This window comes from Crinia signifera, chromosome 8 (assembly GCF_055691185.1).
Source record: "Crinia signifera chromosome 8, ASM5569118v1, whole genome shotgun sequence".
Classification (NCBI taxonomy): Eukaryota; Metazoa; Chordata; class Amphibia; order Anura; family Myobatrachidae; genus Crinia; species Crinia signifera.
Window position 1 is genome coordinate 139978983 of NC_139224.1, and position 16509 is coordinate 139995491.

At 46.0% G+C, this 16509-nt stretch overlaps 1 protein-coding gene across 3 annotated transcripts in view; it reads right to left on the reverse strand.

Moving 5' to 3' along the window:
- The window catches only part of PAPPA2 (pappalysin 2), a 204632-nt gene that overhangs the window by 46984 nt on the left and 141139 nt on the right, over positions 1-16509 (reverse strand). For all 3 annotated transcript variants that reach the window (XM_083157266.1, XM_083157265.1, XM_083157264.1), the window contains exon 18: positions 13846-14008. In XM_083157266.1, coding sequence (XP_083013392.1) covers positions 13846-14008 — 163 coding nt within the window. The remainder of the gene's footprint in view (positions 1-13845; positions 14009-16509) is intronic.

Here is a 16509-nt window from a genome sequence, read left to right on the forward strand (position 1 = left end):
CATAGACATTTAGGATACAATCTCACTATGGGCCAGATGCACTAAGCTTCAAAAAGTGATCAAATGGAGAGTGATAAACAGCCAGCCAATCAGCTCCTACCTGTCATGTTACAGGCTGGATTTGAAAAATAACAGGTAGGAGCTGATTGGCTGGTTGTTTATCACTCTCCATTTTATCACTTTTGATGCTTGATACATCTGGCCGTATGACACAAGTTTTAATGAAAAAGGAGTGTTTTGGTTTAAACCATTCAAATTGTAATAATTATGTATCTCACAGAATTGACTATTCAGATGTCTAGGTCAGAACTGTTATTTTGATTATCTAGTAAGAGAAATGAAATAATTAATAGGGACACATGGGCTTATACTGGGCCAGGTGCTGAAAAGGTCCAATACTGAGAAGGTGAGGAGCTGTAACCATGCGCATTGCATCTGTCAGGGCCCCGCGACCAGCGAATTAAAATAAACACCGGTGGTTTATATGTATCACAGCTCGGAGAAAGATAAAGTGCAGGGAGGTGCAGTCAGGGGAGGCAGAGCCTCCCCTGTCATTAATGATTAATATAATAAAATAATACAAAGAAAATACTTATGACACATATTAGTATATGCTTCGTATTATTATAATACTTTTTTCATTTTTAATAGTGCGGTGCCTCCCACTCCCTATAGTACAGTATTAGAAATGGGGCAGGCAGTGGGAGGGGCCGAGCACCAGGCTGCAAAAGCCCATTTAAAAAAGGTGCATATACGGCACCTATAGCAGTGCCTCAGTGACAGGGACGTGCTTTCTGCGTACATGAAAGCACGCCCCTGTCACTGAGGGCAGATGTGATTGGGGACAGTGGCGCCTCCACAGTGACAGGGGCGTGCTTTCATGTACGCAGAAAGCACGTTCCTTACTGTCACTGAGGCTCTAACTAAAAAGTGCAGTTTATATAGGCGGACGAGCCGTTGCATGGCTCGTCCGCCGACCTGTAATGTAATTGGGGGGAGGGGGGGCGGCGGCACGGAGCGGAGCCAGGCCGACAGTTTCCGCTGGTATCTGGGCTCCGGGAACACACTGTGCTCCATTCGGTCTCTCACCCTGCACCCTCTCCTGTCCGGGGTCTCCTGTATCTCGCATGGCGTCTCACTGCTGCCAGTCTGTGCTGCTTAGGTAAGCAGCATCTGTGAAAAACGGTGCTGTGTGTGTGTTAAGTGACACAGGTGTTTGTGTGTGTTTTTGTTAAGTGACAGAGGTGTGTGTTTGTGTAAAGTAATATAGGTGTTTGTGTGTGTGTGTGTGTGTGTGTGTGTAAAGTTATAGAAGTGTGCATTGTATCTGTGTGTTTTTAAATGAAAGAAGTATTTTGGCCAAATGTACTAGCCCAGAGCCGGCCCTAGCCTAAATGACGCCCTAGGCAAGATTTTGGCTGGTGCCCCCTAGCACCGCCACTAGTTCCGCCTCTGACCCTGCTCCCCTTTCCCAGCACCATCAACCCTCATCATAGCGTTCATCATTTTGGTGCTCCTACCCGCAATATTTTAAATAGAAACAGTGCACACATTCGGTGCGCAGTCCAAACAGGGGTGTGTTCTTGTTGGGAAGGGGCATGGCCACACAATAGTACCCCCAATTCAAATTATGCCACACAGTAGTGCAACTTTATTCACATTATATCATGCGATGGTGTCCCTTATTCACGTTACATCACACTGTAGTACCACTTTACCTTATGTACATTACTCCTCACATTATTCACATTATACCCTTAGAAAAAAATCCTGAGAAAATATTGTATTTTAAGCACCTCCATGGCCACACTGCAACCCAGCACAAAGCAGCGTGTGCTGGGCAGAGGAGAAGAGCTGCAGCTGCTGCTGTCACTTAAGGGGAGGGGGCCCAGGCCCCCACTGGGCCCTTCAATCAGACTTTGGCCTGGGTAATTTGTACCCCCTATCCCTTTCTCTCTGCACCCCTGATAATACCACACAGTAATGCCCCTTACACATGACACACATTATTAATGTCCTTATAACCATAATGCCCCTTACACATTATGCTAACCTTTATTAATGCCCTTCATACACATAATGACACACATAATGCCCCTTACACATATGTGGCACATTATTAATGCCCTTATACACATGACACACATAATGCCCATTACACATATGTTGCACATTATTAATGCCCTTATACACATGACACACATAATGCCTGTTACACATATGTCGCACAATATTAATGCATTTATACATGACACACATAATGCCCCTTACACATATGTCGAACACTATTGCACAACCAACCCACCCGCAGACAGCACTCACACAGCCGCTAATACTGTGACCTCTGCCTCTGCTTAGATACAGATGTTTCCTCATACATCTTGCCTCAATAGGCCATGCAGCTCCTGGCCAGTTCTGCTAACGTTGGGTGGCTTTTTTGCTGAAAATTCATCTTATTTGCATTGTTATGACCAGTACACACAAGGAGCTTCTGATGATTCAAATGATATGTGGCATGCCTATATTCTGTGTGTGACTGTGGCTGTACCTGCATACAGAATGCTATGTTACAGTGATTTCCATGAATAAACTATTTCATATGCAGATACAGCCTCACTCACACACAGAATATAGGCATGCTGCATATCATTTTAATCAGCAGAAGCTGCTGATGCCCCTAGGCATTCCAAATGCCCTAGGCAATTGCCTAGTTTGCCTATGCCAAAGGCCGGCTCTGTACTAGCCTGTGTTCAGTAGTTGTGCAGGATGCTGTCTGAACTCAGAAGTTCTTTTAAAGAGGCAGACATTTACAAAGCAACCCCATCCCTTGTAAATGATTGCCCTTTTAAAAAAACCTCGGAGTTCAGCCGGCGTTACGCACAGCCACTGAACTCAGGCTAGAACATTTGGCTACAAGTGTTTGGTTTTTTTTTTAAGTAGAAGAGGTATGTGGGCAGACCAATGGGCAGACACCGTGACTTGGTGGAGCCAGCGACAACTGGGTCTGTTCTAAGTGCTGGGTCCGGGTTGCTTATGCGCTGTCAGACAGAAGCTGCTCTGCTGGTCTCTGCTGCTTATGCAGATGGCAGCTCCAACACCTGCCTGTCAGCGCAGAAGCAAACCAGACCCAGCTATCCCCACGAACCCCGTCGTCGCTGGCTTACCAAACCAGTGCCTCACCAACCACTAACCTCACCGCACGTCACTGATAAAGTGGAAGGAAATAAGGTTGTGTGGCTGCAGCTGTATCTGCATACGAAACTGTACCTTACAGTGTTTTCCTGGGAAACTTTGTGACATTCCATTTCATATGCAGATACAGCTACAGTCCCATGCAGAATATAGGCATGCTGCATATTATTTTGATCAGCAGCAACAGCTTGTGCTTCCCGTTTGCTCTGTTCCAGACAGCATGAAAGATTTTTTATTTTTTTTGCTATGGGTTTTCAGTAGTTTGCAGATGTGTTAATTCTCATAAAGGCTTCTTTATCATAATCAGTAGGGATGACAGTGCAAGTTCAGAACATGAGGTACTGTATACTGGCTTTCCAATAGACATCGATGATGTTGGTCCTTCTCATCAATGCTGAACCCTTGCACACTCAGCTGACTGTCTCACAGCTCCACATGCTGCTGGCACTGTGGTAATTCGCTCCTTTATCAAATTAGCTCTGGTCAGTGCCAGACAGCTGGTAAATGCCGTCTGACCGCCAGCATGGCATGGACGTCTCTCTTCTGCTGCAGCAGCGGTAGCTCGGCTCATCTTCTAAAACTCCAGGGACTGAATGTCACCAAGGGGCAGATTTATTAAGTTCGGTGAAGTGATAGTGTCTGTTTTTTATAACTGGCCAATCAGCTCCTAACTGTGAAGTTACAGGCTTGGTAGGTAGGAGCTGATTGGGCGTGATAAAAACCAGACATGTTATCACTTCACCGATCTTAATAAAATACAGTGCGGTGTGGTGGTACACTGACCCGGTCCAACTCAGCAGCGCTTGGTTCAGTTGGTCAGTCAGACAGTCAGTTAGGTTATCCTTATCTGGTTCACAAACCATCCGTCTCTTAGTCATGTCAGGAGCCAGGCTGAGGTGCGCTGCCAGAGAGGACAGGTGACAAGGTCAGATCCAGAGCATCCTGTACCAGAGCCGGTGCAATTGGTAATGTTCTGAACTTGAACTGAGGAGCATTTATACAATGCATGACTTGTAACAGTGACATTATTAGAATGCTAGCTCTTCCTTACTGTCTGTCCAGTCACCGAGGAGAATCATCAGGGGAGATAGAGTCTCTGGGGACAGTACAGCATCTCCGGAAATGCAGGACACACCCCCCAGAATGAGAAAAAAAAACACATGGGCGTGCCATAAGACCACACCCTTCGTTTATACTGGGTGACAGCTATCTCAGTGACGCCATTGACTTACACAGATCAGCTCATGAATATATGTGCAAACAAGCAATAATTGCTACTTTTAAAGGTGTGCATCCGATATGAATGATTACTGTCAAGGTCATAATTGGTCTTCCACCCTCTCACCAGTTTGCTACGTCTCTAGTTGTTGTATCATGCTAGGGATACAATGCCACCCAACCATGTGCAGATAAGATGGGATGTTGCTATGTAAAACCAATCAGAATCAACTTCTTTTTTTAGCACATTCTAGAAGATAATAGAGAGGGCGGCATTTTCTAATAACCCTGGCAGCAAATCGCCGGCACTCGCAGTTTTAATAACAGTAACATATGCGACAAAGGTGATGGCTGGCGATGTGCAGCGGGTTCCCCCCTCCCTCCCTGCACCCTTACCCGGCTGTGTGAGGGCTCAGTTTCCTCCTCCATGCACCCGGAAGCTGTGTAGAAGGAGACCACTGGACCGGGCAGCACAGCAGGAGGCTGCCCGGACACAGGCTGCCCGTAACGGCGGGGGCGTGTGGGGCGGCGGGGTACACAAGGGAAGCCCACAGGCTTCCATGTGGTTACGCCATCTAGAACTGGTGTAACCCCCCGCAGCGAAGCCCCAGCGGTGGGGCTTTGCTAAATATGAAAATGCGGTAAAACCCCCCGAAAACATGGTTTTTACGGCATTTTTAGTTTGGAGAATCCCACCCATGGTCTCTTATTGGTAATCCATCGCAACATCCCATCTGAACTAGAACTCCCATCTTAGTATATTTCCCTCACAGTCTTAGAACTACACCCTCTCCAAGTAGAACATGAGGTACTCTAGCAAATAAAATCTTTTAAGCATATTTTAGATTAAATATAAAATTCTACAAAGTGGAACCTTAAGGCTGAGCATCGGGGCTATGATTCATGTGTGCTAATAGGTGCCATTGTAAGACCTGGCGGAGTGGAGGGTGAGCATTTAGCGAGATGATTGTGCCTGGCAGCAGAATTCAGCATTAATCCACTGCACAGCTGTAAAATGTCAATAGGGTACAATAAGCTACAGAAGGGAAACTCACTTCATGGCAGCGGGAAAGTTTTATTAAAAACACTTTCACAACAGGAAGCAATTTCACTTCCTGAACACGGAGATGTGTGAAGTCCACACGGCTTCTTCACTTTCTGCCATTCATCGATACGTAATGGATTTTACTCACACCGACGGGATGATCTAATAGCTGCTATAGAACAGCATGTTTTTTTTCCTATATTCATGATGTAGATGTAAATGCTTATAAAAGGACATTGCTGCAATGTATCACCATTGGATTCCAAACACGTAGCTATAAATCAATAAACTGCCAGAGGGATACAGAGACAGCGATAAAAGTAGTTGAGTTTTGTCTAGTGTTTAATTGGTCCCGTTATAATTTCCTGTATTAGCCGTGTCTATTCGGCCAGAGACAACAGCTCGTGTTTGGCCATGTCTGGTTAATATTCAAGGAATACAAGCTTTCCCTTGGTATGGAAGTAGGAGGTTGTAAAACTCACCCATGATAACATTTGTCTGTTGTAGATTTTTGTATCCAAGGTTGCTTTAATCCTTCCCCATCTTCTTTGAAGCCATGCTCATTTATTGTATTTTTTCCCATATATTGTATTTGCAGTTTATTTCATTCTTGTACTTTAGGACGCATAAGCAGCTTCTGCTGATTAAACTGATATGCGGTATGTCTATTCAGTATGTGACTGCCACTGTGTCTGCATTAGAAATGAAACTTTACAGTGTTTTTCTGGAAAACAGTGTAATATACAGTAGCATTTCATTTGCAGACACATTAGGGATGGCCATTGGTGCAGACGCCATCGATGGTGATTCTGCACCCAGCCATCGATAGTGGTAAACTATTTGATTGATTACCATCGATAGTTTTAGCTGTCGGTGGGCATCCATTATACTTGACTGAATGGCCCATGGGCCAATCAGAACTCGGGGATGGGACTTCTGGGTGTCTCAGCACCTTAAAAAAAAAAAACATCGGCTCTCCTTTGCCATCGATGTAGGGACACCATCTGGTTCTCCCACATCGATGGCAAAAGTATTCAACATCGGCCATAAACCATCAATGATTTCAAATCATCGATGGTCGATGGCCATCCCTAGATACAGTACGGCTGCAGTCACACACTGAATACAGCAACAATCACACACAATTCACACTTTGCTATCGGTTGTCTCTTTGGCTTGGTTGGTCTGTCCAGGGCATATGGCTCACAGACAGGGCCTACCCAGTTTAGTTTACTTGTGTTGTCGTCTATGCCAGTGGAGTAACTTCATTAAAGTTGCCCGGAGGCAAGATAGTGACCACAGCACCCCCTGCCCCCACATCCCAATTGCCCCTCTCCCTGTGCGCTCATACAAACACTGAGTATCAGAGAACTCGGTGCGCAGAGATTTGGGTGTTTTGCAGGTGGGGCTGATATAACATGTGCAGAGAGAGTTAGATTTGGGTGTTTTAATGTTTCTGTGCAGGGTAAATACTGGCTGCTTTATTTTTTAGACTGCAACATAGATATAGGTTTGAAGTACAAACCATACCCAAATGTAACTCTGCACATGCTACATCAGCCCCACCTGAAGTGCATATGGTTTGGTTTTGTCCATTAGAGAGTGATTGTGCCTTTGCGAGTGAACTGGAATAACCCCCAAAGTCCGGCACACAGACAAAGGTTCCGGTCGATCTACAGTATGTAAGTAGCACCTGCTAAGCTGAGCTGGGGAGCAAGCGGAGGAATGCACTGGGTGGGGGGGTGGGTTTCCATCAGAACAGACGGAGACACCAGCATTCCCTGCCCCATAGCAGCAGCAGTGGCGGGGGCTGGCAAATACCCTGTTTAATAATTCTCTCCTCCAGCTCAGACTATGGCCAAAGTGGGGGCTTCAGGTGCCTGGACAATAGAGCAGGTGGGATGCAATAGAGAACTGATAGAATCTGATTGATTACTATGGGCAGCCGTAATTTTACCCCAAAGCCACAGAGTATCTCATGCTGCCCCTGTACTTGCGTGTAACTGACCAAATACTGGTCTTTAGCTCCACCCTGTGAAATCAGTTCCTACTGTTGCTGTTATTGTATGTCTGGGGACATAATGACCACCTCTTTGTATATGTTTTAATTACATCATGTAAAATCATGCACTCGGGTCTCAAAAATCCAAAGGCTAAATATAGCATTAATGGCACCATATTGGAAACTACTGCGGAGGAACGGGATCCAGGTGTCTCTGTTTCAGGTGACTTAAAGGCAGGTCACAAATGTGACATACAGTAGCGATGAAGAAGGCGAGTCAGGTGCTTGGTTGCATAGGGTGAGGAATCAGCAGCAGAAGGAAGTAATAATGCCACTGTATAGGCCACAGGTTCAAAACGTCGACACGAGCAACATGTCTAAAGTCAAAAGATTGACATGAGTTTTCCATGATATTTTCAGAAAAACTGTATTGTTCATACCCAGTGGGTATATAGGGAGAATAAAATAGAGGGCAGCGAGGCACCGTGCCCAAAGCATGGCAAGTGCCAGGGGATGCGGTACATTTATATGGTGTCCATGTTGACCTATGTCGACAAAGACACCAAAAAAGCAAAACTTTCACGTCTACCTTTGTCATGACGACCTTTTCAATGTTGACCATTTGCTTGTGTCGACCTTTTGACCATCAGTGATTGCCCGAAACCTTGTCGACCGTTTGACCCATGCCCAGGCCCACCGGCCACCAAGCAATTACCCAGCATTGCCGGGAGCAGCCTGACCACAACTCACACCACCCGCAGGGTAAACACGGGTCTTAAATCCCGGTGCTCTGACCCTGGTCAAGAGCAGGGTCGGAGTGTCAGGATTTAAGACCCGTGTTGACCCTTTCACGCTAAAGAAAAACCCGGGTTTTTCAGCAAATTCCCAGGTTGAAAACCTTTAACCCAGTAATTTGCTTGTGGTGTGAAAGGGGTATTAGGGGTTAACCACTTCAGTGGTGGTTTTTTTTGGGGGGGGGGGAGTGCTCCCCACTGGGTGAGTTTTTTATGGGGAGCGCTCCCTTAAAAAAAAACACCACTGGGTCCGGGCAGCGCCGCTGAACTGTCAATCAGCGGCTGCCCGGACCTGCGCACCCGTCCCCGGCAGCCGGCTTGTCACAAGCCAGCGCTGGGGGCTTCAATAGAAAACCCCAAGGGGAGGGGGGAGGAGGAGGCGCGGCGGCGGGGAGGGAGCCGGGCAGCGCCGAAGCTGCCTGAGTTCAGTGATTGAACTCAGCAGCGCTGCCCGGCTCTAAACAGTGGCAATCCCGAGAATTTTCCGGGCTTGCCAGAGTGGACACTGAAGCACAGCCCGGAAAATTCTCGGGATTGCCACTGAAGTAGTTAAGCTGTGAGGAGGGGCGGAAGGGTGTCAGGTTTAGGCGGTGGGGGGTAAGTTTAGGCACAAGCCAATGAATGAAAGTCATCTGGAGGTTGAAAATTCCTTTAAAGAAAGAAAAAAAGAAAGAAGACCTGAAGTCAACACGTTTTTGCAAGTCGATGAAAAAAACAAGGGTCCCATATGCTGATCGGTGTGCTAGACTTTCCTTTGTGAATCAGAACCTCTTGTAATCCAATTTAAAAGATTTAAATGACTGATCGTTTTAAAACAGACAAGGGACACAAAGTTCAATTAAAAGCCTCGTTCGGCACATTGTGAACTAAGCACTTCTACCAAAGGTGTGAAAAACAAATTTATTCCAACGCTCTCATCACTGTCACAGATAATCAACTTAATTATGTGTTAATTATGTTTCACTGTTAAAATGAAATGTGACTATATCTGCACACAATCAAAATTAGTCTTATTACCTGAACACCAGAATATCATCGTTTTGCATTGTGCTATTTTTAAATTGTGCTGTCTACGGAGGACTTGGTCAAAGTATTTCTTATCCGAGTAGGAAAAAGTGCTATTTTGTGCTGGATGAGCAATTTGGGAAAAATAACGCATTTTTGTATGATTCTACACCTGCAGAATTGTAAAACCCAGGGGCCATGGAACTCATCCCTATTTAACGTAAACCGCTCGGGAGATAGGCGAGAATATTAAGTTAGCTGCGAGGCTGGGGTTATAATGTCACCGTAATAAAGCTGAGCTGTTCCGTTGGCAAAAGGAAAACATTACGGCTAGAACGTACGAAAAACCGACAATGTAGTTCAAGGTCAGGAATGACCCCTGTAAGCTTTTGCATTGATTGCTAAATCTCATCAGACTTCTGCAACACATGTACTGTAATGTTAACTGGGCAAACAAATGGTGCAAAGAGGAAAGCTGGTGTTCGCTAGGTACATGCTGCGCTACAATAATCTAAGCTATCCGAAAAAAAAATAGCAGTTATATGTAGCATTGGCAGTAAAATAGCATAGAACACAATGGGGGTAGAAGAAAATAGTGGAGAAGTTTGCGCGCAGCAACCAATCAGCTGCTGCGTATAATCTTATAGAATGCACTTGATAAATGTAATCTCAAAGCTGATTGGTTGAGGTTGGCAACTTCACTTCATTACTCCACTCTCTTCACTGATTCATACAGTTAAAACATTAGTACCCTTTATATCTTTAAAAACAGTGCATAGTGATGTCATCATATTAGCATTCCCTACACAAGGATTACAGTAGTATAATGATTTTCTTTAATCATACCAAATCTGGCTACTCCAGATCCTGCATTCAGGTGCGGAATTTTTGTTCTCAATCCTGCTTGCCTGGCTTCTGGCTGCTGCTTCCTGCTGGCTCCCGGCTGTTGCTTGCCTGTCACTTTCACAAAAGAACGCCTAGCACTACGAGCAGACAGGGCAGGCCATTCACAGAGCGCAGAACAGACAACCCCGCATGCGCAGTAAAAATACAGGAGCCAGAGACTGAGGCCACAGCACCACCAGTGGGTATGGCTGTGCGTCTGCTGCCCGAGGCCGTGTGCACACACAGAGTAGACGGCTCTGAGCCCAGAGCGGCAGGGTGCACACACAGTAGACAGCAGTGGCACAAAGTGAGTCAGTCAGACTCAGCCACACACAGATGGTGTTCAGTAGACAGCCAGGCCGCAAGGGTCACTGACAGACCATCTACTACAGGCGGCGGCCATGCTGGGGCATGAAAGCTCTGGGGCCCTTCAGATCACTGGGGCCCGTCACACTTGTCTCCCTTGACCCCTACCCCCCCCCCCCCCTTCCGCCTGCCCTGGTCCTCATAAGACAAAGGGTAGGTTTAATAAAGCTTCTTTAAAAATAAAAATAAATTAAAAAAAAGATGATGCCAAAAGCCAACAATACAATTCTGTATTTCATTTTCTACATCACTTTTTTTTTTTTTCATTTTTAGAATCTTAAATAAATTTACCCCTTCACAAAGTAAATTAAAACCTTTGTAAATGGCATGTAAAGGCTTTGCCATGGGTAGCGCAGCGTCCCTTCCCTAAACATTGCGTCTTAAAGTCCCTGTCATTCCAAATATGGCTATATATGCCAAGATTTGAAGACAGGGGAACTCATCTGTAGGTTACCTCAGAAACTTAGGTCATGAACAAAAGATTAACAATGGAACAGGTGGAGCTGCAGTTCCAGGCCTCCACATAAAAATAGGTCCTTCATGTCCACACATAAATCTAAATGTTAATAATAACTCATAATCCGGCAATGGCTGTTATGGCTCTTCCAGTCAGCTTTGATGCAGCCCTGGATGTCACATTTGGCGGAGTGGCAGAGTGAAATTATAAATCATGCAGCAGTAAGCCAAATGCCCCACACAGCGCCATATGCCCCACACAGCACCATATGCCCCACACAGCGCAGCCTCTACTTCACTGAGCTGTGATATTTTTTTCCTGTGAGGGTAAAGGTGTTGTTATTGTTTCCTATCAGGTCAATGCGTGTGTGTTTCCTTTCCTATTGTTGGCAATGTGTAAGGTGCAAGGTACAACACTGTGTAGCGTTTTTCTGCTAGGACATGCACCATCTTTTGGATGACGCAAAGGATCTACCCTACGCTTTCCAAAAGAAATGATCCATTTTTAAAATATACAGGGTGAATGGGGGGAAGTGGGAGGGGGGCAACTGTGTGCAGGTCAATAAATGTCATTATTATCCACTACTGTGTCTGCATTTGTGCAAATGACTGCTAGTACTGTGGGCACCTAACAGCATGCAGTATATATATCTTCGAGCAGAATGGCGTCAGCAGTGACCTTACTTGTACTTTACCACAGTATGACACACATGTCCCTGCTTGGTAAAGGCCATTGAGTTATTAGCTGAAGCTGATGGTGTTTTTTATTGTATTTGGCTTTAGCTTATTATCTTGCAAATGGCACATTGGGAACAGGGATAATACAAAAAAGGCTGTAGTCATTAGTAAGTTCTAACCAGCTACAGTATGTCACCCAAGAGCTGATACTGACTGCTCCCTGCACCGATCTGGGCTTGTGACCCCGACTAGGCCATAGAACGCTGCCTGGACCGACCTCGGCTTGTGACTCCAACTATGCTATAGACTCAGTGGCGTAACTAGGTTTTGGGCGCCCCCCGCCGTTAAAGGGAGGGCGGCCATGCAAACCCCCCCATCCCCCGCAGTCTTACCTACGTTTAGTACGCGCTGGTCCCGGCTCCCTTCTTCTGCTATGAGGACCACCACAAAATGTCCGCCCCCATACAGCAGACAGTTTCAGAGAACTGTCTGCTAAATGGGGGCGGACATTTTGTGGTGGTCCTCATAGCAGAAGAAGGGAGCCAGGACCAACGTGTACTGAAGACAGGTAAAGACTGCGGGGGATGGTGGCGGGGTGTAACTATAGCACTGCAGCCCCCGGCGCCCGCACAGCGCCCCCCCCCCCTACCGCGGTCGCGGGGGCTGCGGTGCTATAATTACGCAACTGTATAGACTGCTCCCTGGACCGACCTCAGCTTGTGACCCCGACTATGCTATAGAACGCTGCCTGGACCGACCTCAGCTTGTGACCCAACTATGGAACAACCTCAGTCTGCATGTGATTCTATCTATGCTACAAAATGCTGCCTGTACCCCACTATGCTACAGAATGCCGCCTGTATCCCAACTATGCTACAGAATGCCGCCTGTACCCCAACTATGCTACATAATGCCTCCTGTACCCCAACTATGCTACAGAATGCCGCCTGTACCCCAACTATGCTACAGAATGCCGCCTGTACCCCAACTATGCTACAGAATGCTGCCTGTACCCCAACTATGCTACAGAATGCCGCCTGTACCCCAACTATGCTACATAATGCCTCCTGTACCCCAACTATGCTACAGAATGCCGCCTGTACCCCAACTATGCTACATAATGCCTCCTGTACCCCAACTATGCTACAGAATGCCGCCTGTACCCCAACTATGCTACAGAATGCCGTCTGTACCTGAACTATGCTACAGAATGCGGCCTGTACCCCAACTATGCTACAGAATGCCGCCTGTAACCCAACTATGCTACAGAATGCCACCTGTAACCCAACTATGCTACAGAATGCCACTTGTACCCCAGTTATGCTACAGAATGCTGCCTGTACCCTAACTATGCTACAGAATGCCGCCTGTACCCCAGCTATGCTACAGAATGCCACCTGTATCCCAACTATGCTACAGAATGCCACCTGTATCCCAACTATGCTACAGAATGCCGCCTGTACTCCAACTATGCTACAGAATGCCGCCTGTACCCCAACTATGCTACAGAATGCCGCCTGTACCCCAGCTATGCTACAGAATGCCACCTGTATCCCAACTATGCTACAGAATGCCGCCTGTACTCCAACTATGCTACAGAATGCCGCCTGTACCCCAGCTATGCTACAGAATGCCACCTGTATCCCAACTATGCTACAGAATGCCGCCTGTACTCCAACTATGCTACAGAATGCCGCCTGTACCCCAACTATGCTACAGAATGCCGCCTGTACCCCAACTATGCTACAGAATGCCACCTGTACCCCAGTTATGCTACAGAATGCTGCCTGTACCCTAACTATGCTACAGAATGCCGCCTGTACCCCAGCTATGCTACAGAATGCCACCTTTATCCCAACTATGCTACAGAATGCCGCCTGTACCCCAACTATGCTACAGAATGCCACCTGTACCCCAACTATGCTACAGAATGCCGCCTGTACCCCAACTATGCTACAGAATGCCGCCTGTACCCCAACTATGCTACAGTATGTACCCCAAGTATGCTAAGTGTCACTTGTAGGTAATATATACCTCATCATTTCAGTGCCATACAAACTTGTTATAGGCAATTCATTAAAATTGCAAATAAAACAGTATATTAATTAGCATTTCTAACACAGAGACATGAATTCAGTTATTTGCACACATGTGCACCATGATACAACACATAGCATTGCAGTATTGGGGTCTGTGTACCATACCGTGTAAGAGCCGCAGTACAGTGTACACTTGCTGTCCACCTCCAGACCACGAGTGCAGTTGTACATCCCGTGGAGTATCAGGGGTAGCGGGTCACAAATGACAGGAATGCAGCGGCCCTTGCTCCAGAGTCCTGTCTGTAGACAGTGTATTTTCATGAACTTTCTGTAACACAAATATGAACAAGACAATAAGTCTCTTTAATACAACATTATCTAGCATCAGTCTTAAAGGCAAATTGAGGGTCTTTTCAGTATCACATTTCATTTCGGAAGTTAACGCTTTATTTATTATTATTATTATTATTATTATTATTATATTAAGTCTGACTTGAGGCTAATTATGATTAATGGGCTGAGGGGTAAATGTATGAAGCTTGGAGAAGTGGTATTTATCCCCATAAAGAATGTTATGTGCAAGTAGATAATGCACCAGCCAATCAGCTCCAATATGTAAAATAACAGTTAAGAGCTGATTGGCTGGAGCATGATCACCTTGCACATAAGTGTCTCAAATGGCTACAGATGAACCGGTTCTTCTTTCATCCTACCACAAACCACCAGCCTTACTATAATATGAATAGTATTTTATTCACATGCAAAATTTTCGCATGGGCCACCTAGGTTATAGAAAAGTAGGTCAAAAATTTCATATTCACCTGCTTTTGTATAAATTAAGTGTCGATGAACAGTCCCCTAACAGTTCCCTAAATTAGACCTAGGGTGACATTCTATGGGATGAGATGTGTGTTTTTTGGTGAATATTAGTAAAAAAATGGCGACATCGCATTTTTCCTTGAAATCGCATATTTAATAGGATGCGCTAAGAGACGGATATCGCATATTATGTGCGAAAACTAATGCGGTCCAAAAGTGTGAGAAAAATTCGCATTTTTATCGCATCCAGATGTTTTCGTACAGAAAAGTATAGAAATCGCTTATTTAATGGGATGCGTTTTCGCAAATCGCACTTTTAAGGTGTCTAATAATCCCACTTTTTTCAGACCAGGTTCTGTTGGGCGATTTGGCCCAGAACTCATTTTGGTCAAGTGCAACACAGGTGCCCTCAAGTTCACTCAGAAACACCCCTACATATACCCCAACATCATTAAGGACACCTGTGAGGGTTTGAGACATGGAGATTTTGCAGAGTGGTTTGGAGTTGCTCATTTGTGATGTGGCCCATTTGGAGGAGCTGCACAGGAGGGAGGAAGCTGCACACCAGATTCAGGTAGCCCCCCGACTACTGCGTACCCCACGTATGTATCTTGCTCGGCTGTACCTGGACTCCCTCTTGGATCAACAGGTTGTGGGGATGTTTAGGCTGAACCGCAATAACCTGTTGGACTTATATGAGCAGGTGAGAGATGATTTGGACCCCTTCAGGGGAGGCAACTATGCAGTGTCTGGGCTGCAGAAATTAATGTTTACCCTCTACTATTTGGCCACAGGCTCCACTCAGTCTGTGACCTCATGGTCCTTGGGGGTATCACAGCCCACTTTCTCTAAGCATTTTACTCAAGTGTTACTTGCTTTAAAGAAGTCTTGGCGGACATACATCAGATTCCCACGTTCTGAGTTGGAGTGGCAGGACCACAAGACTCTCAGCATTCCCTCACGTGCTGGGAACTATAGACTGCACACACATTGGGATTAGGGCAGCACTCTTTGAACGTTCAGGTGGTATGTGATGCTCATCTCAAAATCCTAAGTGTTGTAGAAGGCTTCCCTGGGAACTGCCATGACGCCTATATTCTGAGGCACTCAGCCCTCTGCAACCGATTCAACCAACAACAAATGCCAGGGGGCTGGCTACTTGGTAAGTACATTTTTACATATTACCCTCTCTGTCCTTATTTGTACCTGCTCAAATGTGTGTGTTTCCAGTTTCACAAGCATATTGCTCTTGTCCCAGTGTCTCCTGTTTGCACAATGCACATACCTTACCATATAAGGCAATAACTTCCTATCTGTGTTTTAGGTGACTCAGGATATGGGTGTGTTTCCTGGCTCATGACACCTTTGCGCTCCCCAGAGGGCCCTGCACAGCACCGGTATAATGAATCCCATATTGCAACCCGCAATGTGGTGGAGCGTACATTTGGCGTATTGAAAAGTAGATTCTGGTGTTTGGACCGGTCATCGGGTACGCTGCTTTACCACCCAGCAAAAGTAGTGATGATCGTCCAGGCTTGCTGCATGTTACACAACATAGCCCTGTCCCAACCTGCCTATGTGGAGGAGGAACATGCAGCAGTCGTGCAGGAAGCCCAACCTACCACACCTCGGGTAGTGAGGGGTATGCAGAGGGGGAATCTGGTGCGTACACAAATCATCAGGCGTTACTTTTCTGGTAAGCACATGTGCCCTGTATTCCAACATGTACCTTTGCTGTAAGTGTACTCATAAACAAATTATTTAGCAATACCATCTGTTTCCACCCACATTTAGCCTAATACACAGAGCCCAACTGATGCAGCTGGTGGTGCTGACCTATCCCTTGCTGTAATCAACCTTGTAAGTACATTTGTAACATGTATGAATTAATTTTGCTCTAAAACATGGCTCACCTGGTGTTGTGGAACTACACGTGCCAGCATGCCCTGACACACTATAACCATTACAGTCCAAACAATGAGTGCCAGAGCTTGCTAAAATATGTAGTTC